At 42.7% G+C, this 25932-nt stretch overlaps 1 protein-coding gene across 1 annotated transcript; it reads right to left on the bottom strand.

Annotated features, from left to right (window-relative positions):
• Positions 1 to 340: 340 nt before the first annotated feature.
• Positions 341 to 25761, bottom strand: rab3b (RAB3B, member RAS oncogene family). Its single transcript, XM_055057857.1, has 5 exons — positions 25545 to 25761; positions 21640 to 21864; positions 2540 to 2658; positions 2330 to 2454; positions 341 to 1634 (listed from the first exon to the last, which is right to left on the bottom strand). The coding sequence occupies exons 2-5, from the start codon at positions 21862 to 21864 to the stop codon at positions 1450 to 1452; spliced, it is 654 nt and encodes a 217-aa protein (XP_054913832.1). The 5' UTR covers positions 25545 to 25761; the 3' UTR covers positions 341 to 1449.
• Positions 25762 to 25932: the final 171 nt, after the last annotated feature.

Genomic DNA, 25932 nt, shown 5'->3' with positions numbered 1-25932 from the left:
TTCCGCTCAGCCGCGGACTGTTTGTTGCTGTTTTTTGCATTATTAAATACTCACCATTCACCCAGCTGGGTGTCCAGCGCCTGCCTCAGCATCTCCACCACCACACTTTATGACATGAACATTGTTAAATAAAAACCAGAACCCGACCAGGATCGGACCCATATTGATGACATCATCAGTGCTCACTCTATCAGCTGCTTTCCTATTGGACGAAGCTACATGTGAAAAAGGAACCAACCTGAGTTCCAGAACCGACCCAAGAACTGGACCGAACTGACCTGTCTGGATCCACGACAGTCAGAACTGGATCCCGGTCCGAACAGAACCAAAAGAAGACGTGTTTTGATGAAAGACTGTGGTTTTTATTATTCTAAGAATCATCTACAATATACAAACATTCACAATATTTTGTACAATCACTTTGTGCTTCTCCGGACGGAGCAAACCGTAAGACAACAAGTTCACAGAATTAATCATAAAAAGAAGCTCATACTCCACAACGGTATATTTAGCTCTAACTCTATCATTTACAGTTTCACCTCAAAATAAAGTAACAATATTACCGTTTACTCTCAATGGGGGAACCCTTACATCTGGACAGGCTATTAATATCACGGTAATTATATTTAACTCACACACACCTGATCATGGGAAACACACTGCAAACATGGCGGCCACAAGACAACACCTGCTAAGGGGGCGGAGCCTCCTTACGCTCCAATGACTGACTAAAAACAGCTTCAGAGGTTCGGCTGCAGGCTGAGAGGAACCGTCCGGACCGGGCCGCAGCGGGATGGACTGACTTTTATGTCTCTGAGTTTAATGTTCGGCAGGTGACCAAACTGGTCAAGTTTAGAATTTGAGAATATGGGAAATGTCTCCGTTCGGTGTTCCTGTCAGAGGTCAGAGCGGGGTGGGGGTAAAGGAGACTTGACAGGTATGTAGCTGTAGTCCTACCTCTCGGTGTTTGGCCTACTTGGTTGTTTTCCTGAGCAGAGTGGACCTCGTCGGCCGATCGTTCTGCTGTCATTCTCATCATGGCTTTAACTGCAGCTGGACGTTCTGGTTGCATCGGGATTTAGGACGTTCCAGAGGTTCAGTAGAAACACTAAAATCTTGGCGGTGCAGACAGAGAAAGGACAGTCGCCACTAAATGCTACTCATCTGTACGGTCTGCAGGTGGCGCTGTGGGCTGTCCTAAACTGATTCTCTGCAGTCATTTGAAAGCAGAACCAATGGACCGGCCAGGTGAAGGCGGAGGGGACCTCCAGCGGTCAGCCGGCCTCAGGTAACGAACGGAGCGGCTTCCTGGATGTTAGCAGGAGTGATGACTGACGGCTCACAAACATGGACTGAAGCAGAGCGGGTGTGGAGGAATGTCTCAACAGTCGGACTATCTGATTTTTTTATTTGACCTACAGCTCAGGGTGGGCGGAGGTGGACCGATGATCAGCAGCATTTCTGAGGTAGCTGGGCTGGCTTGTCGGTCAGTCTGGTGGTCTTAGGTCCAGGAGCTACTGGTGCCTCCACGTCCACACGTTCAGACATCTTTACACAGATGATGTCTACCAGGCGCTCAAAAACCTGACGCACATTGATGTTCTCCTTGGCGCTCGCCTCATAGTACTCAAACCCTGCAGGAGACAGGCAAAGGTCACACCAGAAGTCTCCAGTCTGTGGTTGGAAAGCCTGGTTCACCAAACTTTGACCTGTGATATTTCTGCTGAAAATGTTTCTAGAAATGTTTGGTGGAAGGTCTCTGACAAGGTCTTACTGGGTCAGTAATTGCTCAAAATCTCTAAAAGCAGCACTTGGACCCTCCAGTCCTCCAGAGATACTATCCTGCAGCTTTCAGGGTTTATTCTCACCAGTCCCGTTCAGTCCCCTTTAACCCGCCTCCAGTCTGTCGGCCTAGTCAAAGTTCAGTTTGGTTGGTGAGGTGTGAATGCTAACCGACCTCTGACCTCAGGTGAAACCTCAGTCTGTGTTTGATTGAAGAGAACTCCGGTTCGGTTTGAATGTGACCGCAGACCGCTCCAAAAGCTGGAAGTGGACTACAGCGCAGGGCATTCTGGGAAAATACAACCAAAGCTAACATGCTAGCCTAGCGATAGCAGGAGAAATGGCTCACAGTCAGGACCAGGAGTGCCCACCCCTGCTCTAAAAGCTGCAGAATAGTCTCTTAGGAGCTGGTCCCTGGTTGACTGACATCAAACTGAAAACACTGGAGATCATTATTGAGATAATAAAGTATTCAGGAATAATCTGACAGCAGATTATCCTGACTACTGCGGCTTTCTTTTTCCTTCTAAAACGAACTAATGCACACCTAGCTGGTCCGCCAGGTGTTTTCCTTTCTCGGGTGGTACCACTCTCTCCTCGTCCATGTCACACTTGTTGCCCACCATGATGACCTGGGCGTTGTCCCACGAGTACGTCTTGATCTGGGTGGCCCTGCGGACACAGAGCGACAGCTAGCTGGAAGGGATTCACACCTATTGACATCACGACACAAGCCAGCATCTGACCAACCCCCTACCAGTCCTGGACCGCATTGAACGACTCCTCGTTGGTGATGTCATACATGAGGATGAAGCCCATGGCTCCTCGGTAGTAAGCCGTGGTGATGGTGCGATAGCGCTCCTGCCCCGCGGTGTCCTGGACACACAGAGGATGAAAGGAGCATTCAGGTCCAGGTTCTGGTCTAATGCCTGGTGGACGTAAAGACGTCCAGAGACGAGCTTCAAGAAGCATCGAGACTGAACCGGCCGCTCTGTCCCCAACCCAAACACTTCTTCCACATTTCTCTGAGGAAGACTCCGATGATGCAGCTGAACTTCCTGCTGCAGCGTCATGGTGACGACAAAATCTCCCATGATGCTCTCCTCCAGGAACGACTGCAGCTGCTCCACACATCTGAGGAATCAGTCTATTTTTACTCCTCACACGGCTGAACCAGTGACACACACACACACACATAGATAACACACACACACACACACACATAGATAACACACACACACACACACATAGATAACACACACACACACACACACACACAAGATAACACACACACACACACATAGATAACACACACACACACACACATAGATAACACACACACACACACACACATAGATAACACACACACACACACATAGATAACACACACACACACACACATAGATAACACACACACACACACACATAGATAACACACACACACATAGATAACACACACACACACACACACATAGATAACACACACACATAGATAACACACACACACACACACACATAGATAACACACACACACATAGATAACACACACACACACACATAGATAACACACACACACACACACACACACACATAGATAACACACACACACACATAGATAACACACACACACACACACATAGATAACACACACACACACACACACACATAGATTGATAACACACACACATAGATAACACACACACACATCCTTGCATCTCCATGCTGCATCTCCATGCTGCATCTCCATGCTGCATCTCCATGCTGCATCTCCATGCTGCATCTCCATGCTGCATCTCCATGCTGCATCTCCATGCTGCATCTCCATGCGTTCAGCGTTTATCTCCAGATCGTTTCACTGTTTTTGTCTTTATCTGTGTGAGCATGAAGACCTGTTGCCATGGCAACTACACACCTACCAAAAGAGCAGCGAGAACGTCTCACAGCAGGACAGCATGTCTCCATCCACAGAGCGAAAGGTTCCTACTAGAGGTTCCTTATCAAGGTTCCTGCTGAAGGTTCCTTATCAAGGTTCCTTATCAAGGTTCTTACTGAAGGTTCCTTATCAAGGTTCCTACTAAAGGTTCCTTATCAAGGTTCCTACTAAAGGTTCCTTATCAAGGTTCCTACTAAAGGTTCCTTATCAAGGTTCCTACTAGAGGTTCCTTATCAAGGTTCCTACTAAAGGTTCCTTATCAAGGTTCCTACTAAAGGTTCCTTATCAAGGTTCCTACTAGAGGTTCCTTATCAAGGTTCCTGCTGAAGGTTCCTTATCAAGGTTCCTTATCAAGGTTCTTACTGAGGTTCCTTATCAAGGTTCCTACTAAAGGTTCCTTATCAAGGTTCCTACTAAAGGTTCCTTATCAAGGTTCCTACTAAAGGTTCCTTATCAAGGTTCCTACTAGAGGTTCCTTATCAAGGTTCCTGCTGAAGGTTCCTTATCAAGGTTCCTACTAGAGTTTCCTTATCAAGGTTCTTACTGAAGGTTCCTTATCAAGGTTCCTACTAAAGGTTCCTTATCAAGGTTCCTGCTGAAGGTTCCTTATCAAGGTTCTTACTGAAGGTTCCTTATCAAGGTTCCTACTAAAGGTTCCTTATCAAGGTTCCTACTAGAGGTTCCTTATCAAGGTTCCTACTAAAGGTTCCTTATCAAGGTTCCTACTAGAGTTTCCTTATCAAGGTTCTTACTGAAGGTTCCTTATCAAGGTTCCTACTAAAGGTTCCTTATCAAGGTTCCTGCTGAAGGTTCCTTATCAAGGTTCTTACTGAAGGTTCCTTATCAAGGTTCCTACTAAAGGTTCCTTATCAAGGTTCCTACTAGAGTTTCCTTATCAAGGTTCCTGCTGAAGGTTCCTTATCAAGGTTCCTACTAAAGGTTCCTTATCAAGGTTCCTACTAAAGGTTCCTTATCAAGGTTCCTACTAGAGTTTCCTTATCAAGGTTCTTACTGAAGGTTCCTTATCAAGGTTCCTACTAGAGGTTCCTTATCAAGGTTCCTACTAAAGGTTCCTTATCAAGGTTCCTACTAGAGTTTCCTTATCAAGGTTCTTACTGAAGGTTCCTTATCAAGGTTCCTACTAAAGGTTCCTTATCAAGGTTCTTACTGAAGGTTCCTTATCAAGGTTCCTACTAGTTTCCTTATCAAGGTTCCTTGTCAAGGTTCCTACTATAGGTTCCTTATCAAGGTTCCTACTAGAGGTTCCTTATCAAGGTTCTTACTAAAGGTTCCTTATCAAGGTTCCTACTAGAGTTTTCTTATCAAGGTTCTTATTGAAGGTTCCTTATCAAGGTTCCTACTAAAGGTTCCTTATCAAGGTTCCTACTAGAGGTTCCTTATCAAGGTTCCTACTGAAGGTTCCTTATCAAGGTTCCTACTAGAGGTTCCTTATCAAGGTTCCTACTAAAGGTTCCTTATCAAGGTTCCTACTAGAGTTTCCTTATCAAAGTTCTTACTGAAGGTTCCTTATCAAGGTTCCTACTAAAGGTTCCTTATCAAGGTTCCTACTAAAGGTTCCTTATCAAGGTTCCTACTAGAGTTTCCTTATCAAGGTTCTTACTGAAGGTTCCTTATCAAGGTTCCTACTAGAGTTTCCTTATCAAGGTTCTTACTGAAGGTTCCTTATCAAGGTTCCTACTAAAGGTTCCTTATCAAGGTTCCTACTAGAGTTTCCTTATCAAGGTTCTTACTGAAGGTTCCTTATCAAGGTTCCTACTAAAGGTTCCTTATCAAGGTTCCTACTAAAGGTTCCTTATCAAGGTTCCTACTAGAGTTTCCTTATCAAGGTTCTTACTGAAGGTTCCTTATCAAGGTTCCTACTAAAGGTTCCTTCAAGGTTCCTACTAGAGTTTCCTTATCAAGGTTCCTGCTGAAGGTTCCTTATCAAGGTTCCTACTAAAGGTTCCTTATCAAGGTTCCTACTAAAGGTTCCTTATCAAGGTTCCTACTAGAGTTCCATATCAAGGTTCTCTGAAGGTTCCTTATCAAGGTTCCTACTGAGTTTCCTAATCAAGGTTCCTGCTGAAGGTTCCTTATCAAGGTTCCTACTAAAGGTTCCTTATCAAGGTTCCTACTAAAGGTTTTATCAAGTTCCTACTAGAGTTCCTTATCAAGGTTCTACTGAAGGTTCCTTATCAAGGTTCCTACTAGAGGTTCCTTATCAAGGTTCCTACTAAAGGTTCCTTATCAAGGTTCCTACTAGAGTTCCTTATCAAGGTTCTTACTGAAGGTTCCTTATCAAGGTTCTACTAGAGTTTCCTTTATCAAGGTTCCTTGTCAAGGTTCCTATAGAGGTTCCTTATCAAGGTTCTACTAGAGGTTCCTATCAAGGTTCTTACTAAAGGTTCCTTATCAAGGTTCCTACTAGAGTTTTCTTATCAAGGTTCTTACTGAAGGTTCCTTATCAAGGTTCCTACTAAAGGTTCCTTATCAAGGTTCCTACTAAAGGTTCCTTATCAAGGTTCCTACTAGAGTTTCCTTATCAAGGTTCTTACTGAAGGTTCCTATCAAGGTTCCTACTAGAGTTTCCTTATCAAGGTTCTTACTGAAGGTTCCTTATCAAGGTTCCTACTAAAGGTTCTTATCAAGTTCCTACTAGAGTTTCCTTATCAAGGTTCTTACTGAAGGTTCCTTATCAAGGTTCCTACTAAAGGTTCCTTATCAAGGTTCCTACTAAAGGTTCCTTATCAAGGTTCCTACTAGAGTTTCCTTATCAAGGTTCTTACTGAAGGTTCCTTATCAAGGTTCTACTAGAGTTCCTTATCAAGGTTTTACTGAAGGTTCCTTATCAAGGTTTCCTACTAAAGGTTCCTTATCAAGGTTCCTGCTGAAGGTTCCTTATCAAGGTTCCTACTAAAGGTTCCTTATCAAGGTTCCTACTAAAGGTTCCTTATCAAGGTTCCTACTAGAGTTTCCTTATCAAGTTCCTGCTGAAGGTTCCTTATCAAGGTTCCTACTAGAGTTTCCTAATCAAGGTTCCTGCTAAAGGTTCCTTATCAAGGTTCCTACTAAAGGTTCCTTATCAAGGTTCCTACTAAAGGTTCCTTATCAAGGTTCCTATAGAGTTTCCTTATCAAGGTTCTTACTGAAGGTTCCTTATCAAGGTTCCTACTAGAGGTTCCTTATCAAGGTTCCTACTAAAGGTTCCTTATCAAGGTTCCTACTAGAGTTTCCTTATCAAGGTTCTTATGAAGGTTCCTTATCAAGGTTCCTACTAGAGTTTCCTTATCAAGGTTCCTTGTCAAGGTTCCTACTAGAGGTTCCTTATCAAGGTTCCTACTAGAGGTTCCTTATCAAGGTTCTTACTAAAGGTTCCTTATCAAGGTTCCTACTAGAGTTTCTTATCAAGGTTCTTACTGAAGGTTCCTTATCAAGGTTCCTACTAAAGGTTCCTTATCAAGGTTCCTACTAAAGGTTCCTTATCAAGGTTCCTACTAGAGTTTCCTTATCAAGGTTCTACTGAAGGTTCCTTATCAAGGTTCCTACTAGAGTTTCCTTATCAAGGTTCTTACTGAAGGTTCCTTATCAAGGTTCCTACTAAAGGTTCCTTATCAAGGTTCCTACTAGAGTTCCTTATCAAGGTTCTGCTGAAGGTTCCTTATCAAGGTTCCTACTAAAGGTTCCTTATCAAGGTTCCTACTAGAGTTTCCTTATCAAGGTTCCTGCTGAAGGTTCCTTATCAAGGTTCCTACTAAAGGTTCCTTATCAAGGTTCCTACTAAAGGTTCCTTATCAAGGTTCCTACTAGAGTTCCTTATCAAGGTTCCTGCTGAAGGTTCCTTATCAAGGTTCCTACTAGAGTTTCCTTATCAAGGTTCTTACTGAAGGTTCCTTATCAAGGTTCCTACTAAAGGTTCCTTTATCAAGGTTCCTACTAAGGTTCCTTATCAAGGTTCCTACTAGAGTTTCCTTATCAAGGTTCCTGCTGAAGGTTCCTTATCAAGGTTCCTACTAGAGTTTCCTTATCAAGGTTCTTACTGAAGGTTCCTTATCAAGGTTCCTACTAAAGGTTCCTTATCAAGGTTCCTACTAAAGGTTCCTTATCAAGGTTCCTACTAGAGTTTCCTTATCAAGGTTCCTGCTGAAGGTTCCTTATCAAGGTTCCTACTAAAGGTTCCTTATCAAGGTTCCTACTAGAGTTTCCTTATCAAGGTTCCTGCTGAAGGTTCCTTATCAAGGTTCCTACTAAAGGTTCCTTATCAAGGTTCCTACTAAAGGTTCCTTATCAAGGTTCCTACTAGAGTTCCTTATCAAGGTTCCTGCTGAAGGTTCCTTATCAAGGTTCCTACTAGAGTTTCCTATCAAGGTTCTTACTGAAGGTTCCTTATCAAGGTTCCTACTAAAGGTTCCTTATCAAGGTTCCTACTAAAGGTTCCTTATCAAGGTTCCTACTAGAGTTTCCTTATCAAGGTCTTACTGAAGGTTCCTTATCAAGGTTCCTACTAGAGTTTCCTTATCAAGGTTCCTTATCAAGGTTCCTACTAGAGGTTCCTTATCAAGGTTCCTACTAAAGGTTCCTTATCAAGGTTCCTACTAAAGGTTCCTTATCAAGGTTCCTACTAGAGTTTCCTTATCAAGGTTCTTACTGAAGGTTCCTTATCAAAGTTCCTACTAGAGTTTCCTTATCAAGGTTCCTTGTCAAGGTTCCTACTAGAGGTTCTTATCAAGGTTCCTACTAGAGGTTCCTTATCAAGGTTCTTACTAAAGGTTCCTTATCAAGGTTCCTACTAGAGTTTCTTATCAAGGTTCTTACTGAAGGTTCCTTATCAAGGTTCCTACTAAAGGTTCCTTATCAAGGTTCCTACTAAAGGTTCCTTATCAAGGTTCCTACTAGAGTTCCTTATCAAGGTTCTTACTGAAGGTTCCTTATCAAGGTTCCTACTAGAGTTTCCTTATCAAGGTTCTTACTGAAGGTTCCTTATCAAGGTTCCTACTAAAGGTTCCTTATCAAGGTTCCTACTAGAGTTTCCTTATCAAGGTTCTTACTGAAGGTTCCTTATCAAGGTTCCTACTAAAGGTTCCTTATCAAGGTTCCTACTAAAGGTTCCTTATCAAGGTTCCTACTAGAGTTTCCTTATCAAGGTTCTTACTGAAGGTTCTTATCAAGGTTCCTTCTAAAGGTTCCTTATCAAGGTTCCTACTAAAGGTTCCTTATCAAGGTTCCTACTAGAGTTTCCTTATCAAGGTTCTTACTGAAGGTTCCTTATCAAGGTTCCTACTAAAGGTTCCTTATCAAGGTTCCTACTAGAGTTTCCTTATCAAGGTTGCTGAAGGTTCCTTATCAAGGTTCCTACTAAAGGTTCCTTATCAAGGTTCCTACTAAAGGTTCCTTATCAAGGTTCCTACTAGAGTTTCCATATCAAGGTTCCTGCTGAAGGTTCATTATCAAGGTCCTACTAGAGTTCCTAATCAAGGTTCCTGCTGAAGGTTCCTTATCAAGGTTCCTACTAAAGGTTCCTTATCAAGGTTCCTACTAAAGGTTCTTATCAAGGTTCCTACTAGAGTTTCCTTATCAAGGTCTTACTGAAGGTTCCTTATCAAGGTTCCTACTAGAGGTTCCTTATCAAGGTTCCTACTAAAGGTTCCTTATCAAGGTTCCTACTAGAGTTCCTTATCAAGGTTCTTACTGAAGGTTCCTTATCAAGGTTCCTACTAGAGTTTCCTTATCAAGGTTCCTTGTCAAGGTTCCTACTAGAGGTTCCTTATCAAGGTTCCTACTAGAGGTTCCTTATCAAGGTTCTTACTAAAGGTTCCATCAAGGTTCCTACTAGAGTTTTCTTATCAAGGTTCTTACTGAAGGTTCCTTATCAAGGTTCCTACTAAAGGTTCCTTATCAAGGTTCCTACTAAAGGTTCCTTATCAAGGTTCCTACTAGAGTTTCCTTATCAAGGTTCTTACTGAAGGTTCCTTATCAAGGTTCCTACTAGAGTTTCCTTATCAAGGTTCTTACTGAAGGTTCCTTATCAAGGTTCCTACTAAAGGTTCCTTATCAAGGTTCCTACTAGAGTTTCCTTATCAAGGTTCTTACTGAAGGTTCCTTATCAAGGTTCCTACTAAAGGTTCCTTATCAAGGTTCCTACTAAAGGTTCCTTATCAAGGTTCCTACTAGAGTTTCCTTATCAAGGTTCTTACTGAAGGTTCCTTATCAAGGTTCCTACTAGAGTTTCCTTATCAAGGTTCTTACTGAAGGTTCCTTATCAAGGTTCCTACTAAAGGTTCCTTATCAAGGTTCCTGCTGAAGGTTCCTTATCAAGGTTCCTACTAAAGGTTCCTTATCAAGGTTCTACTAAAGGTTCCTTATCAAGGTTCCTACTAAAGGTTCCTTATCAAGGTTCCTACTAGAGTTTCCTTATCAAGGTTTTACTGAAGGTTCCTTATCAAGGTTCCTACTAGAGTTTCCTTATCAAGGTTCTTACTGAAGGTTCCTTATCAAGGTTCCTACTAAAGGTTCCTTATCAAGGTTCCTACTAGAGTTTCCTTATCAAGGTTCTTACTGAAGGTTCCTTATCAAGGTTCCTACTAAAGGTTCCTTATCAAGGTTCTACTAAAGGTTCCTTATCAAGGTTCCTACTAGAGTTTCCTTATCAAGGTTCTTACTGAAGGTTCCTTATCAAGGTTCCTTCTAAAGGTTCCTTATCAAGGTTCCTACTAAAGGTTCCTTATCAAGGTTCCTACTAGAGTTTCCTTATCAAGGTTCTTACTGAAGGTTCCTTATCAAGGTCCTACTAAAGGTTCCTTATCAAGGTTCCTACTAGAGTTTCCTTATCAAGGTTCCTGCTGAAGGTTCCTTATCAAGGTTCCTACTAAAGGTTCCTTATCAAGGTTCCTACTAAAGGTTCCTTATCAAGGTTCCTACTAGAGTTTCCATATCAAGGTTCCTGCTGAAGGTTCCTTATCAAGGTTCCTACTAGAGTTTCCTAATCAAGGTTCCTGCTGAAGGTTCCTTATCAAGGTTCCTACTAAAGGTTCCTTATCAAGGTTCCTACTAAAGGTTTCTTATCAAGGTTCCTACTAGAGTTTCCTTATCAAGGTTCTTACTGAAGGTTCCTTATCAAGGTTCCTACTAGAGGTTCCTTATCAAGGTTCCTACTAAAGGTTCCTTATCAAGGTTCCTACTAGAGTTTCCTTATCAAGGTTCTTACTGAAGGTTCCTTATCAAGGTTCCTACTAGAGTTTCCTTATCAAGGTTCCTTGTCAAGGTTCCTACTAGAGGTTCCTTATCAAGGTTCCTACTAGAGGTTCCTTATCAAGGTTCTTACTAAAGGTTCCTTATCAAGGTTCCTACTAGAGTTTTCTTATCAAGGTTCTTACTGAAGGTTCCTTATCAAGGTTCCTACTAAAGGTTCCTTATCAAGGTTCCTACTAAAGGTTCCTTATCAAGGTTCCTACTAGAGTTTCCTTATCAAGGTTCTTACTGAAGGTTCCTTATCAAGGTTCCTACTAGAGTTTCCTTATCAAGGTTCTTACTGAAGGTTCCTTATCAAGGTTCCTACTATAGGTTCCTTATCAAGGTTCCTACTAGAGTTTCCTTATCAAGGTTCTTACTGAAGGTTCCTTATCAAGGTTCCTACTAAAGGTTCCTTATCAAGGTTCCTACTAAAGGTTCCTTATCAAGGTTCCTACTAGAGTTTCCTTATCAAGGTTCTTACTGAAGGTTCCTTATCAAGGTTCCTACTAGAGTTTCCTTATCAAGGTTCTTACTGAAGGTTCCTTATCAAGGTTCCTACTAAAGGTTCCTTATCAAGGTTCCTGCTGAAGGTTCCTTATCAAGGTTCCTACTAAAGGTTCCTTATCAAGGTTCCTACTAAAGGTTCCTTATCAAGGTTCCTACTAGAGTTTCCTTATCAAGGTTCCTGCTGAAGGTTCCTTATCAAGGTTCCTACTAGAGTTTCCTAATCAAGGTTCCTGCTGAAGGTTCCTTATCAAGGTTCCTACTAAAGGTTCCTTATCAAGGTTCCTACTAAAGGTTCCTTATCAAGGTTCCTACTAGAGTTTCCTTATCAAGGTTCTTACTGAAGGTTCCTTATCAAGGTTCCTACTAGAGGTTCCTTATCAAGGTTCCTACTAAAGGTTCCTTATCAAGGTTCCTACTAGAGTTTCCTTATCAAGGTTCTTACTGAAGGTTCCTTATCAAGGTTCCTACTAGAGTTTCCTTATCAAGGTTCCTTGTCAAGGTTCCTACTAGAGGTTCCTTATCAAGGTTCCTACTAGAGGTTCCTTATCAAGGTTCTTACTAAAGGTTCCTTATCAAGGTTCCTACTAGAGTTTCTTATCAAGGTTCTTACTGAAGGTTCCTTATCAAGGTTCCTACTAAAGGTTCCTTATCAAGGTTCCTACTAAAGGTTCCTTATCAAGGTTCCTACTAGAGTTTCCTTATCAAGGTTCTTACTGAAGGTTCCTTATCAAGGTTCCTACTAGAGTTTCCTTATCAAGGTTCTTACTGAAGGTTCCTTATCAAGGTTCCTACTAAAGGTTCCTTATCAAGGTTCCTACTAGAGTTTCCTTATCAAGGTTCCTGCTGAAGGTTCCTTATCAAGGTTCCTACTAAAGGTTCCTTATCAAGGTTCCTACTAGAGTTTCCTTATCAAGGTTCCTGCTGAAGGTTCCTTATCAAGGTTCCTACTAGAGTTTCCTTATCAAGGTTCTTACTGAAGGTTCCTTATCAAGGTTCCTACTAAAGGTTCCTTATCAAGGTTCCTACTAAAGGTTCCTTATCAAGGTTCCTACTAGAGTTTCCTTATCAAGGTTCCTACTAAAGGTTCCTTATCAAGGTTCCTACTAAAGGTTCCTTATCAAGGTTCCTACTAGAGTTTCCTTATCAAGGTTCTTACTGAAGGTTCCTTATCAAGGTTCCTACTAGAGTTTCCTTATCAAGGTTCCTTGTCAAGGTTCCTACTAGAGGTTTCTTATCAAGGTTCCTACTAGAGGTTCCTTATCAAGGTTCTTACTAAAGGTTCCTTATCAAGGTTCCTACTAGAGTTTTCTTATCAAGGTTCTTACTGAAGGTTCCTTATCAAGGTTCCTACTAAAGGTTCCTTATCAAGGTTCCTACTAAAGGTTCCTTATCAAGGTTCCTACTAGAGTTTCCTTATCAAGGTTCTTACTGAAGGTTCCTTATCAAGGTTCCTACTAGAGTTTCCTTATCAAGGTTCTTACTGAAGGTTCCTTATCAAGGTTCTACTAAAGGTTCCTTATCAAGGTTCCTACTAGAGTTTCCTTATCAAGGTTCTTACTGAAGGTTCCTTATCAAGGTTCCTACTAAAGGTTCCTTATCAAGGTTCCTACTAAAGGTTCCTTATCAAGGTTCCTACTAGAGTTTCCTTATCAAGGTTCTTACTGAAGGTTCCTTGTCAAGGTTCCTACTAGAGGTTCCTGCTGAAGGTTCCTTATCAAGGTTCCTACTAAAGGTTCCTTATCAAGGTTCCTACTAAAGGTTCCTTATCAAGGTTCCTACTAGAGTTTCCTTATCAAGGTTCCTGCTGAAGGTTCCTTATCAAGGTTCCTACTAGAGTTTCCTTATCAAGGTTCTTACTGAAGGTTCCTTATCAAGGTTCCTACTAAAGGTTCCTTATCAAGGTTCTACTAAAGGTTCCTTATCAAGGTTCCTACTAGAGTTTCCTTATCAAGGTTCCTGCTGAAGGTTCCTTATCAAGGTTCCTACTAGAGTTTCCTTATCAAGGTTCTTACTGAAGGTTCCTTATCAAGGTTCCTACTAAAGGTTCCTTATCAAGGTTCCTACTAAAGGTTCCTTATCAAGGTTCCTACTAGAGTTTCCTTATCAAGGTTCCTGCTGAAGGTTCCTTATCAAGGTTCCTACTAAAGGTTCCTTATCAAGGTTCCTACTAGAGTTTCCTTATCAAGGTTCCTGCTGAAGGTTCCTTATCAAGGTTCCTACTAAAGGTTCCTTATCAAGGTTCCTACTAAAGGTTCCTTATCAAGGTTCCTACTAGAGTTTCCTTATCAAGGTTCCTGCTGAAGGTTCCTTATCAAGGTTCCTACTAGAGTTTCCTTATCAAGGTTCTTACTGAAGGTTCCTTATCAAGGTTCCTACTAAAGGTTCCTTATCAAGGTTCCTACTAAAGGTTCCTTATCAAGGTTCCTACTAGAGTTTCCTTATCAAGGTTCCTGCTGAAGGTTCCTTATCAAGGTTCCTACTAGAGTTTCCTTATCAAGGTTCTTACTGAAGGTTCCTTATCAAGGTTCCTACTAAAGGTTCCTTATCAAGGTTCCTACTAAAGGTTCCTTATCAAGGTTCCTACTAGAGTTTCCTTATCAAGGTTCTTACTGAAGGTTCCTTATCAAGGTTCCTACTAGAGTTTCCTTATCAAGGTTCCTTATCAAGGTTCCTACTAGAGGTTCCTTATCAAGGTTCCTACTAAAGGTTCCTTATCAAGGTTCCTACTAAAGGTTCCTTATCAAGGTTCCTACTAGAGTTTCCTTATCAAGGTTCTTACTGAAGGTTCCTTATCAAGGTTCCTACTAGAGTTTCCTTATCAAGGTTCCTTGTCAAGGTTCCTACTAGAGGTTTCTTATCAAGGTTCCTACTAGAGGTTCCTTATCAAGGTTCTTACTAAAGGTTCCTTATCAAGGTTCCTACTAGAGTTTTCTTATCAAGGTTCTTACTGAAGGTTCCTTATCAAGGTTCCTACTAAAGGTTCCTTATCAAGGTTCCTACTAAAGGTTCCTTATCAAGGTTCCTACTAGAGTTTCCTTATCAAGGTTCTTACTGAAGGTTCCTTATCAAGGTTCCTACTAGAGTTTCCTTATCAAGGTTCTTACTGAAGGTTCCTTATCAAGGTTCCTACTAAAGGTTCCTTATCAAGGTTCCTACTAGAGTTTCCTTATCAAGGTTCTTACTGAAGGTTCCTTATCAAGGTTCCTACTAAAGGTTCCTTATCAAGGTTCCTACTAAAGGTTCCTTATCAAGGTTCCTACTAGAGTTTCCTTATCAAGGTTCTTACTGAAGGTTCCTTATCAAGGTTCCTTCTAAAGGTTCCTTATCAAGGTTCCTACTAAAGGTTCCTTATCAAGGTTCCTACTAGAGTTTCCTTATCAAGGTTCTTACTGAAGGTTCCTTATCAAGGTTCCTACTAAAGGTTCCTTATCAAGGTTCCTACTAGAGTTTCCTTATCAAGGTTCCTGCTGAAGGTTCCTTATCAAGGTTCCTACTAAAGGTTCCTTATCAAGGTTCCTACTAAAGGTTCCTTATCAAGGTTCCTACTAGAGTTTCCATATCAAGGTTCCTGCTGAAGGTTCCTTATCAAGGTTCCTACTAGAGTTTCCTAATCAAGGTTCTGCTGAAGGTTCCTTATCAAGGTTCCTACTAAAGGTTCCTTATCAAGGTTCCTACTAAAGGTTTCTTATCAAGGTTCCTACTAGAGTTTCCTTATCAAGGTTCTTACTGAAGGTTCCTTATCAAGGTTCCTACTAGAGGTTCCTTATCAAGGTTCCTACTAAAGGTTCCTTATCAAGGTTCCTACTAGAGTTTCCTTATCAAGGTTCTTACTGAAGGTTCCTTATCAAGGTTCCTACTAGAGTTTCCTTATCAAGGTTCCTTGTCAAGGTTCCTACTAGAGGTTCCTTATCAAGGTTCCTACTAGAGGTTCCTTATCAAGGTTCTTACTAAAGGTTCCTTATCAAGGTTCCTACTAGAGTTTTCTTATCAAGGTTCTTACTGAAGGTTCCTTATCAAGGTTCCTACTAAAGGTTCCTTATCAAGGTTCCTACTAAAGGTTCCTTATCAAGGTTCCTACTAGAGTTTCCTTATCAAGGTTCTTACTGAAGGTTCCTTATCAAGGTTCCTACTAGAGTTTCCTTATCAAGGTTCTTACTGAAGGTTCCTTATCAAGGTTCCTACTAAAGGTTCCTTATCAAGGTTCCTACTAGAGTTTCCTTATCAAGGTTCTTACTGAAGGTTCCTTATCAAGGTTCCTACTAAAGGTTCCTTATCAAGGTTCCTACTAAAGGTTCCTTATCAAGGTTCCTACTAGAGTTTCCTTATCAAGGTTCTTACTGAAGGTTCCTTATCAAGGTTCCTACTAGAGTTTCCTTATCAAGGTTCTTACTGAAGGTTCCTTATCAAGGTTCCTACTAAAGGTTCCTTATCAAGGTTCCTGCTGAAGGTTCCTTATCAAGGTTCCTACTAAAGGTTCCTTATCAAGGTTCCTACTAAAGGTTCCTTATCAAGGTTCCTACTAAAGGTTCCTTATCAAGGTTCCTACTAGAGTTTCCTTATCAAGGTTCTTACTGAAGGTTCCTTATCAAGGTTCCTACTAGAGTTTCCTTATCAAGGTTCTTACTGAAGGTTCCTTATCAAGGTTCCTACTAAAGGTTCCTTATCAAGGTTCCTACTAGAGTTTCCTTATCAAGGTTCTTACTGAAGGTTCCTTATCAAGGTTCCTACTAAAGGTTCCTTATCAAGGTTCCTACTAAAGGTTCCTTATCAAGGTTCCTACTAGAGTTTCCTTATCAAGGTTCTTACTGAAGGTTCCTTATCAAGGTTCCTTCTAAAGGTTCCTTATCAAGGTTCCTACTAAAGGTTCCTTATCAAGGTTCCTACTAGAGTTTCCTTATCAAGGTTCTTACTGAAGGTTCCTTATCAAGGTTCCTACTAAAGGTTCCTTATCAAGGTTCCTACTAGAGTTTCCTTATCAAGGTTCCTGCTGAAGGTTCCTTATCAAGGTTCCTACTAAAGGTTCCTTATCAAGGTTCCTACTAAAGGTTCCTTATCAAGGTTCCTACTAGAGTTTCCATATCAAGGTTCCTGCTGAAGGTTCCTTATCAAGGTTCCTACTAGAGTTTCCTAATCAAGGTTCCTGCTGAAGGTTCCTTATCAAGGTTCCTACTAAAGGTTCCTTATCAAGGTTCCTACTAAAGGTTTCTTATCAAGGTTCCTACTAGAGTTTCCTTATCAAGGTTCTTACTGAAGGTTCCTTATCAAGGTTCCTACTAGAGGTTCCTTATCAAGGTTCCTACTAAAGGTTCCTTATCAAGGTTCCTACTAGAGTTTCCTTATCAAGGTTCTTACTGAAGGTTCCTTATCAAGGTTCCTACTAGAGTTTCCTTATCAAGGTTCCTTGTCAAGGTTCCTACTAGAGGTTCCTTATCAAGGTTCCTACTAGAGGTTCCTTATCAAGGTTCTTACTAAAGGTTCCTTATCAAGGTTCCTACTAGAGTTTTCTTATCAAGGTTCTTACTGAAGGTTCCTTATCAAGGTTCCTACTAAAGGTTCCTTATCAAGGTTCCTACTAAAGGTTCCTTATCAAGGTTCCTACTAGAGTTTCCTTATCAAGGTTCTTACTGAAGGTTCCTTATCAAGGTTCCTACTAGAGTTTCCTTATCAAGGTTCTTACTGAAGGTTCCTTATCAAGGTTCCTACTATAGGTTCCTTATCAAGGTTCCTACTAGAGTTTCCTTATCAAGGTTCTTACTGAAGGTTCCTTATCAAGGTTCCTACTAAAGGTTCCTTATCAAGGTTCCTACTAAAGGTTCCTTATCAAGGTTCCTACTAGAGTTTCCTTATCAAGGTTCTTACTGAAGGTTCCTTATCAAGGTTCCTACTAGAGTTTCCTTATCAAGGTTCTTACTGAAGGTTCCTTATCAAGGTTCCTACTAAAGGTTCCTTATCAAGGTTCCTGCTGAAGGTTCCTTATCAAGGTTCCTACTAAAGGTTCCTTATCAAGGTTCCTACTAAAGGTTCCTTATCAAGGTTCCTACTAGAGTTTCCTTATCAAGGTTCCTGCTGAAGGTTCCTTATCAAGGTTCCTACTAGAGTTTCCTAATCAAGGTTCCTGCTGAAGGTTCCTTATCAAGGTTCCTACTAAAGGTTCCTTATCAAGGTTCCTACTAAAGGTTCCTTATCAAGGTTCCTACTAGAGTTTCCTTATCAAGGTTCTTACTGAAGGTTCCTTATCAAGGTTCCTACTAGAGGTTCCTTATCAAGGTTCCTACTAAAGGTTCCTTATCAAGGTTCCTACTAGAGTTTCCTTATCAAGGTTCTTACTGAAGGTTCCTTATCAAGGTTCCTACTAGAGTTTCCTTATCAAGGTTCCTTGTCAAGGTTCCTACTAGAGGTTCCTTATCAAGGTTCCTACTAGAGGTTCCTTATCAAGGTTCTTACTAAAGGTTCCTTATCAAGGTTCCTACTAGAGTTTTCTTATCAAGGTTCTTACTGAAGGTTCCTTATCAAGGTTCCTACTAAAGGTTCCTTATCAAGGTTCCTACTAAAGGTTCCTTATCAAGGTTCCTACTAGAGTTTCCTTATCAAGGTTCTTACTGAAGGTTCCTTATCAAGGTTCCTACTAGAGTTTCCTTATCAAGGTTCTTACTGAAGGTTCCTTATCAAGGTTCCTACTAAAGGTTCCTTATCAAGGTTCCTACTAGAGTTTCCTTATCAAGGTTCCTGCTGAAGGTTCCTTATCAAGGTTCCTACTAAAGGTTCCTTATCAAGGTTCCTACTAGAGTTTCCTTATCAAGGTTCCTGCTGAAGGTTCCTTATCAAGGTTCCTACTAGAGTTTCCTTATCAAGGTTCTTACTGAAGGTTCCTTATCAAGGTTCCTACTAAAGGTTCCTTATCAAGGTTCCTACTAAAGGTTCCTTATCAAGGTTCCTACTAGAGTTTCCTTATCAAGGTTCCTACTAAAGGTTCCTTATCAAGGTTCCTACTAAAGGTTCCTTATCAAGGTTCCTACTAGAGTTTCCTTATCAAGGTTCTTACTGAAGGTTCCTTATCAAGGTTCCTACTAGAGTTTCCTTATCAAGGTTCCTTGTCAAGGTTCCTACTAGAGGTTTCTTATCAAGGTTCCTACTAGAGGTTCCTTATCAAGGTTCTTACTAAAGGTTCCTTATCAAGGTTCCTACTAGAGTTTTCTTATCAAGGTTCTTACTGAAGGTTCCTTATCAAGGTTCCTACTAAAGGTTCCTTATCAAGGTTCCTACTAAAGGTTCCTTATCAAGGTTCCTACTAGAGTTTCCTTATCAAGGTTCTTACTGAAGGTTCCTTATCAAGGTTCCTACTAGAGTTTCCTTATCAAGGTTCTTACTGAAGGTTCCTTATCAAGGTTCCTACTAAAGGTTCCTTATCAAGGTTCCTACTAGAGTTTCCTTATCAAGGTTCTTACTGAAGGTTCCTTATCAAGGTTCCTACTAAAGGTTCCTTATCAAGGTTCCTACTAAAGGTTCCTTATCAAGGTTCCTACTAGAGTTTCCTTATCAAGGTTCTTACTGAAGGTTCCTTATCAAGGTTCCTACTAAAGGTTCCTTATCAAGGTTCCTACTAAAGGTTCCTTATCAAGGTTCCTACTAGAGTTTCCTTATCAAGGTTCTTACTGAAGGTTCCTTATCAAGGTTCCTACTAAAGGTTCCTTATCAAGGTTCCTACTAAAGGTTCCTTATCAAGGTTCCTACTAGTTTCCTTATCAAGGTTCCTGCTGAAGGTTCCTTATCAAGGTTCCTACTAGAGTTTCCTTATCAAGGTTCCTACTGAAGGTTCCTTATCAAGGTTCTTACTAAAGGTTCCTTATCAAGGTTCCTACTAGAGTTTCCTTATCAAGGTTCTTACTGAAGGTTCCTTATCAAGGTTCCTACTAGAGGTTCCTTATCAAGGTTCTTACTGAAGGTTCCTTATCAAGGTTCCTACTAGAGGTTCTTTATCAAGGTTCCTACTAAAGGTTCCTTATCAAGGTTCCTACTAGAGTTTCCTTATCAAGGTTCTTACTGAAGGTTCCTTATCAAGGTTCCTACTAAAGGTTCCTTATCAAGGTTCTTACTGAAGGTTCCTTATCAAGGTTCCTACTAGAGTTTCCTTATCAAGGTTCCTTGTCAAGGTTCCTACTATAGGTTCCTTATCAAGGTTCCTACTAGAGGTTCCTTATCAAGGTTCTTACTAAAGGTTCCTTATCAAGGTTCCTACTAGAGTTTTCTTATCAAGGTTCTTACTGAAGGTTCCTTATCAAGGTTCCTACTAAAGGTTCCTTATCAAGGTTCCTACTAAAGGTTCCTTATCAAGGTTCCTACTAGAGTTTCCTTATCAAGGTTCTTACTGAAGGTTCCTTATCAAGGTTCCTACTAGAGTTTCCTTATCAAGGTTCTTACTGAAGGTTCCTTATCAAGGTTCCTACTAAAGGTTCCTTATCAAGGTTCCTACTAGAGTTTCCTTATCAAGGTTCCTGCTGAAGGTTCCTTATCAAGGTTCCTACTAAAGGTTCCTTATCAAGGTTCCTACTAAAGGTTCCTTATCAAGGTTCCTACTAGAGTTTCCTTATCAAGGTTCCTGCTGAAGGTTCCTTATCAAGGTTCCTACTAGAGTTTCCTTATCAAGGTTCCTGCTGAAGGTTCCTTATCAAGGTTCCTACTAAAGGTTCCTTATCAAGGTTCCTACTAAAGGTTCCTTATCAAGGTTCCTACTAGAGTTTCCTTATCAAGTATCTTACTGAAGGTTCATTATCAAGGTTCCTACTAGAGGTTCCTTATCAAGGTTCCTACTAAAGGTTCCTTATCAAGGTTCCTACTAGAGTTTCCTTATCAAGGTTCTTACTGAAGGTTCCTTATCAAGGTTCCTACTAAAGGTTCCTTATCAAGGTTCCTACTAAAGGTTCCTTATCAAGGTTCCTACTAGAGTTTCCTTATCAAGGTTCTTACTGAAGGTTCCTTATCAAGGTTCCTACTAGAGTTTCCTTATCAAGGTTCCTTGTCAAGGTTCCTACTAGAGGTTCCTTATCAAGGTTCCTACTAGAGGTTCCTTATCAAGGTTCTTACTAAAGGTTCCTTATCAAGGTTCCTACTAGAGTTTTCTTATCAAGGTTCTTACTGAAGGTTCCTTATCAAGGTTCCTACTAAAGGTTCCTTATCAAGGTTCCTACTAAAGGTTCCTTATCAAGGTTCCTACTAGAGTTTCCTTATCAAGGTTCTTACTGAAGGTTCCTTATCAAGGTTCCTACTAGAGTTTCCTTATCAAGGTTCTTACTGAAGGTTCCTTATCAAGGTTCCTACTAAAGGTTCCTTATCAAGGTTCCTACTAGAGTTTCCTTATCAAGGTTCTTACCGAAGGTTCCTTATCAAGGTTCCTACTAAAGGTTCCTTATCAAGGTTCCTACTAAAGGTTCCTTATCAAGGTTCCTACTAGAGTTTCCTTATCAAGGTTCTTACTGAAGGTTCCTTATCAAGGTTCCTACTAGAGTTTCCTTATCAAGGTTCTTACTGAAGGTTCCTTATCAAGGTTCCTACTAGAGTTTCCTTATCAAGGTTCTTACTAAAGGTTCCTTATCAAAGTTCCTACTAGAGTTTCCTTATCAAGGTTCTTACTGAAGGTTCCTTATCAAGGTTCCTACTAGAGTTTCCTTATCAAGGTTCCTACTAAAGGTTCCTTATCAAGGTTCCTACTAAAGGTTCCTTATCAAGGTTCCTACTAGAGTTTCCTTATTAAGGTTCTTACTAAAGGTTCCTTATCAAGGTTCCTACTAGAGTTTCCTTATCAAGGTTCTTACTGAAGGTTCCTTATCAAGGTTCCTACTAAAGGTTCCTTATCAAGGTTCCTACTAGAGTTTCCTTATCAAGGTTCTTACTGAAGGTTCCTTATCAAGGTTCCTACTAGAGTTTTCTTATCAAGGTTCTTACTAAAGGTTCCTTATCAAGGTTCCTACTAAAGGTTCCTTATCAAGGTTCCTACTAAAGGTTCCTTATCAAGGTTCCTACTAAAGGTTCCTTATCAAGGTTCCTACTAAAGGTTCCTTATCAAGGTTCCTACTAGAGGTTCCTAATCAAGGTACCTACTGAAGGTTCCTAATCAAGGTTCCTACTGAACCGATGCTCCGCCCACCAGTCAGAAGCTCCTCCCTGCTCAGGATTAAGCTCCGCCCCGTCCTCACCCAGATCTGCAACTTGATCCTCTTGTCGTTGCGGTAAACGGTCTTGACCTTGAAGTCGATGCCGACGGTACTGACGAAGGAGTTGCTGAAGGAGTCGTCGGCGTAGCGGAACAGGAAGGACGTCTTTCCGACGCTGCTGTTCCCGATGATCAGCAGCTTGAACATGTAGTCGAAGTTCTGGTCAGATCCGTCCCGCTGGCCGTAGCGCTGGTCTGCCTTCGCCATCTGGGGGCGCAAGAGGACAAGTCACGAGATCGCCAGAATGACGGCCACTTCTAGCAGGCATAATAATTACGACCACCGATTACCCGGCTCACTCCTGCCAACAGCAGAACTTCCTGTTTCCCAGATTGATGAAGAAAAACTGGTCAGAACTGCTGATGATTCTGATGCCAGGAGAGGAAGTGGTCGGTCTGTAACAGGAAGTGGTCGGTCTGTAACAGGAAGTGGTCTGACTATCATCTGATGTGGGCTGAACTGGTTCCTGAGAAGGAAGGTCCAGTTGGACCTCATGTCAGGAAAGTTGTTCTGTGTTTTGTTCTGGAGACGAACCCTGGAACATTTCTCAACCAAACCAGACCAATCAGCCAGGAGAACCTCTGACCTTTTGACCTCAACCAGACACCTGGGTGGAGGGCCCAAGATGGAGCCCTGATGGGCCCCACTGCGAGTCCCAAAGGAGGAAATCCAGCTGTTGGTGGAACCAGAACTGGTGTCCTGTCTGTGTGTGCTACCCATCAATCCGTCTTACCTTGTGGTAACAATCTGCTGAGTCAGCAGATTTCTTCTCAATCCGTCCTGCCTGTGGAAGTTTAGTTTCAGGTGTTTTATTTCATCACAGATGACAGTAATCTTTATTTCATTGATTTTCTCTCATGAAGCAGCTGGATTACTAGCAGCTTGTCAATGGAATGATGGTTTAGTTTGCTCTGCACTGTCCTTACTGTAAACAAGTTATTATTTGGTGGTTAATCAGGACTAAATATGTTTTGGTTTTTTGTCCCTATACGTTAAAATATGTTAGTTTAATTCCACTCTTGTCGACTAAACTTGCTAAATAGATGTTAGCGATACGATGTGAAGCTGTAATATCAGTGCATATGAATCATATCCCATCATTTCAGTGACACGTTGTGGCTGATGCTGATAACATATAAAGTATTAATGCACAAAAACCGTTCCAGTGATCTGGATTAGTGTTTAATTCCAATAAAAGCTGTTTCCATCTGATCCGGTTTTATTCTAACAAACGCCTCTGTGTCTCAGATATTAACAGCTAGATATTGTAGGAAAGGATCAGCTGCATCTGCAGCTTTTCATTTCAAACTTTGGTAGGATATTCAGATGAAGGAAGTGATCTGCTTCTGGTTTCATCATCATATCAATTGTTCAATGCTAAGCTAACCAGAACTGCTAAGCTTCCAGTCACTAAATGATCCAATTATTGAACATTAACAAGCCGCTGCAGTTTGTTTGTAAACATGGCGGTAGCAGCTTTAGACGGGTAGCACGGACAGACAGAGCCAGCTGTCGATCCGTGCTGCGGTAGGGAAATCTGACGGGGTAGCTCAGATCGTCAGGACACCTGAGGAACATCGACTCGTCTGATTGGACCCTGAGCTCAGAGCTCCACAGGTGGACCGCACATGCTTGCAACCAGGCAACCAGGCAACCAGGCAACCAGGCAACCAGGCAACTAGGCAACCGGGCAACTAGGCAACCAGGCAACTAGGCAACCAGGCAACTAGGCAACCAGGCAACCAGGCAACTAGGCAACCAGGCAACTAGGCAACCAGGCAACTAGGCAACCAGGCAACTAGGCAACTAGGCAACCAGGCAACTAGGCAACCAGGCAACTAGGCAACTAGGCAACTAGGCAACTAGGCAACCAGGCAACTAGGCAACTAGGCAACCAGGCAACTAGGCAACCAGGCAACTAGGCAACCAGGCAACCAGGCAACTAGGCAACTAGGCAACCGGGCAACTAGGCAACCAGGCAACCAGGCAACCAGGCAACTAGGCAACCAGGCAACCAGGCAACTAGGCAACCAGGCAACTAGGCAACTAGGCAACCAGGCAACCAGGCAACTAGGCAACCAGGCAACCAGGCAACTAGGCAACTAGGCAACCAGGCAACTAGGCAACCGGGCAACTAGGCAACCAGGCAACCAGGCAACCAGGCAACTAGGCAACCAGGCAACTAGGCAACTAGGCAACCAGGCAACCAGGCAACCAGGCAACGGGCAACCAGGCAACCAGGCAACCAGGCAACCAGGCAACCAGGCAACTAGGCAACTAGGCAACAGGCAACTAGGCAACCAGGCAACCAGGCAACCAGGCAACTAGGCAACCAGGCAACTAGGCAACCAGGCAACTAGGCAACTAGGCAACCGGGCAACTAGGCAGGCAACCAGGCAACTAGGCAACTAGGCAACCAACTAGGCCGGGCAACCAGGCAACCAGGCAACCAGGCAACTAGGCCAGGCAACCAGGCAACTAGGCAACCAGGCAACTAGGCAACCGGGCAACTAAAACCGGGCAACTAGGCAACCAGGCAACCAGGCAACCAGGCAACTAGGCAACCGGGCAACTAGGCAACCAGGCAACTAGGCAACTAGGCAACCAGGCAACCAGGCAACTAGGCAACCAGGCAACTAGGCAACGGGCAACCAGGCAACTAGGCAACCAGGCAACTAGGCAACCGGGCAACCAGGCAACCAGGCAACTAGGCAACCAGGCAACCAGGCAACCAGGCAACTAGGCAACCAGGCAACCAGGCAACTAGGCAACCAGGCAACTAGGCAACCAGGCAACCAGGCAACTAGGCAACTAGGCAACTAGGCAACCAGGCAACCAGGCAACTAGGCAACCAGGCAACTAGGCAACCAGGCAACCAGGCAACCAGGCAACCAGGCAACTAGGCAACCAGGCAACTAGGCAACTAGGCAACCAGGCAACTAGGCAACCAGGCAACTAGGCAACCAGGCAACTAGGCAACCAGGCAACCAGGCAACCGGGCAACCAGGCAGGCAGGCTAGGCAACCAGGCAACCAGGCAACTAGGCAACCAGGCAACTAGGCAACCAGGCAACTAGGCAACCAGGCAACTAGGCAACCAGGCAACTAGGCAACTAGGCAACCAGGCAACTAGGCAACCAGGCAACTAGGCAACCAGGCAACTAGGCAACCAGGCAACCAGGCAACCAGGCAACCAGGCAACCAGGCAACCAGGCAACCAGCAGGAGACCTGCAGATGAAGAACATTTGTCTGGTGGTTCTAACTGTCATGGAGTCCAGAGGTTCTGATGGTTCTGGAGGTTTTGACGCAGACCAGAACTGTACCTTGTTGTTATGGGAACCAGCTGGATCCATCCCATCAGAACCATGACCAGAACCATGACCTGGTTCTGATGAAGAACTCTCAGGAGGTTCTGTCCCATTGAGCTCAGCAGCAGCTCAGTGGTTTGCTAGTGAAAACAGGAAACTGAGTCCGAACCCGCTGGGTCACTGCGGTTCTGGTTGGGTTCTGCAGCTGGAGCAGCTGGACCCATCAGAGAAGGAGGTCACCTATCCACCACCAACTGGTTCTGGTTCTGGTTCTGGTTCCGGTTCTGATTCTGGTTCCGGTTCTCTACCTAGAAACAGAAACATCTGCAGAATTTCTGATGGGTCGACTTGATTAGAAGGTTCTGTTCTGGCCCAACAGAACCCCCGGAGTTCTGTTTTGGTTCTGGGCCTGCAGAGACCAGATCCCTGCAGAAAGCACCAACAGAACCAACAGAACCGCGACCAGACAGAATAAGGTTCTGATCCAACTTGTTTGGATCAGAGAAGATCAGCAGCCAGTCAGACTCCACCCTGGGTTCGGTTCGGTTCTGGTTCGGTGTAGATGTGCGGCGGGCTCACCTCAGCTGGGCGGGTCCGATGCGCGCTCCCTGCAGCAGAATAAAACCCAGAGCGGTTCCGGACCGGAACACAGTCAGAACCAGCAGCTCCGCTTCAGCCAAACCGAGTCGCTCTCCGCGCGCGCGGCTTCACGCGGACCTGCTGAATGGTGAGAGGCGGCAGCCAATCAGAGAGCGGCTCCGTGCCGCGCGCGGTGACTCATGGCTCCGAGTCCATCTGCGGCTCGCGCCCGCGCGCGTGCACGCGCTGGGTCTGAAGATGAAAACAAGAGAAATAAAACCAGAAAATGGAAGAAAAATAAAGTCAAAATGTTTAAAAACCATGAAAGAAATAAAAACAGGAAAAGAACCGAGACAGAAAAGGACCGAGACAGAAAAGGACCAGACGT

The sequence above is a fragment of the Poeciliopsis prolifica genome, unplaced genomic scaffold (assembly GCF_027474105.1).
Source record: "Poeciliopsis prolifica strain line A6 unplaced genomic scaffold, Auburn_PproV2 SCAFFOLD002, whole genome shotgun sequence".
Lineage (NCBI taxonomy): Eukaryota > Metazoa > Chordata > Actinopteri > Cyprinodontiformes > Poeciliidae > Poeciliopsis > Poeciliopsis prolifica.
The sequence above is the reverse complement of the archived record's forward strand: the minus strand, read 5'-3'. Positions and strand labels throughout refer to the sequence as shown.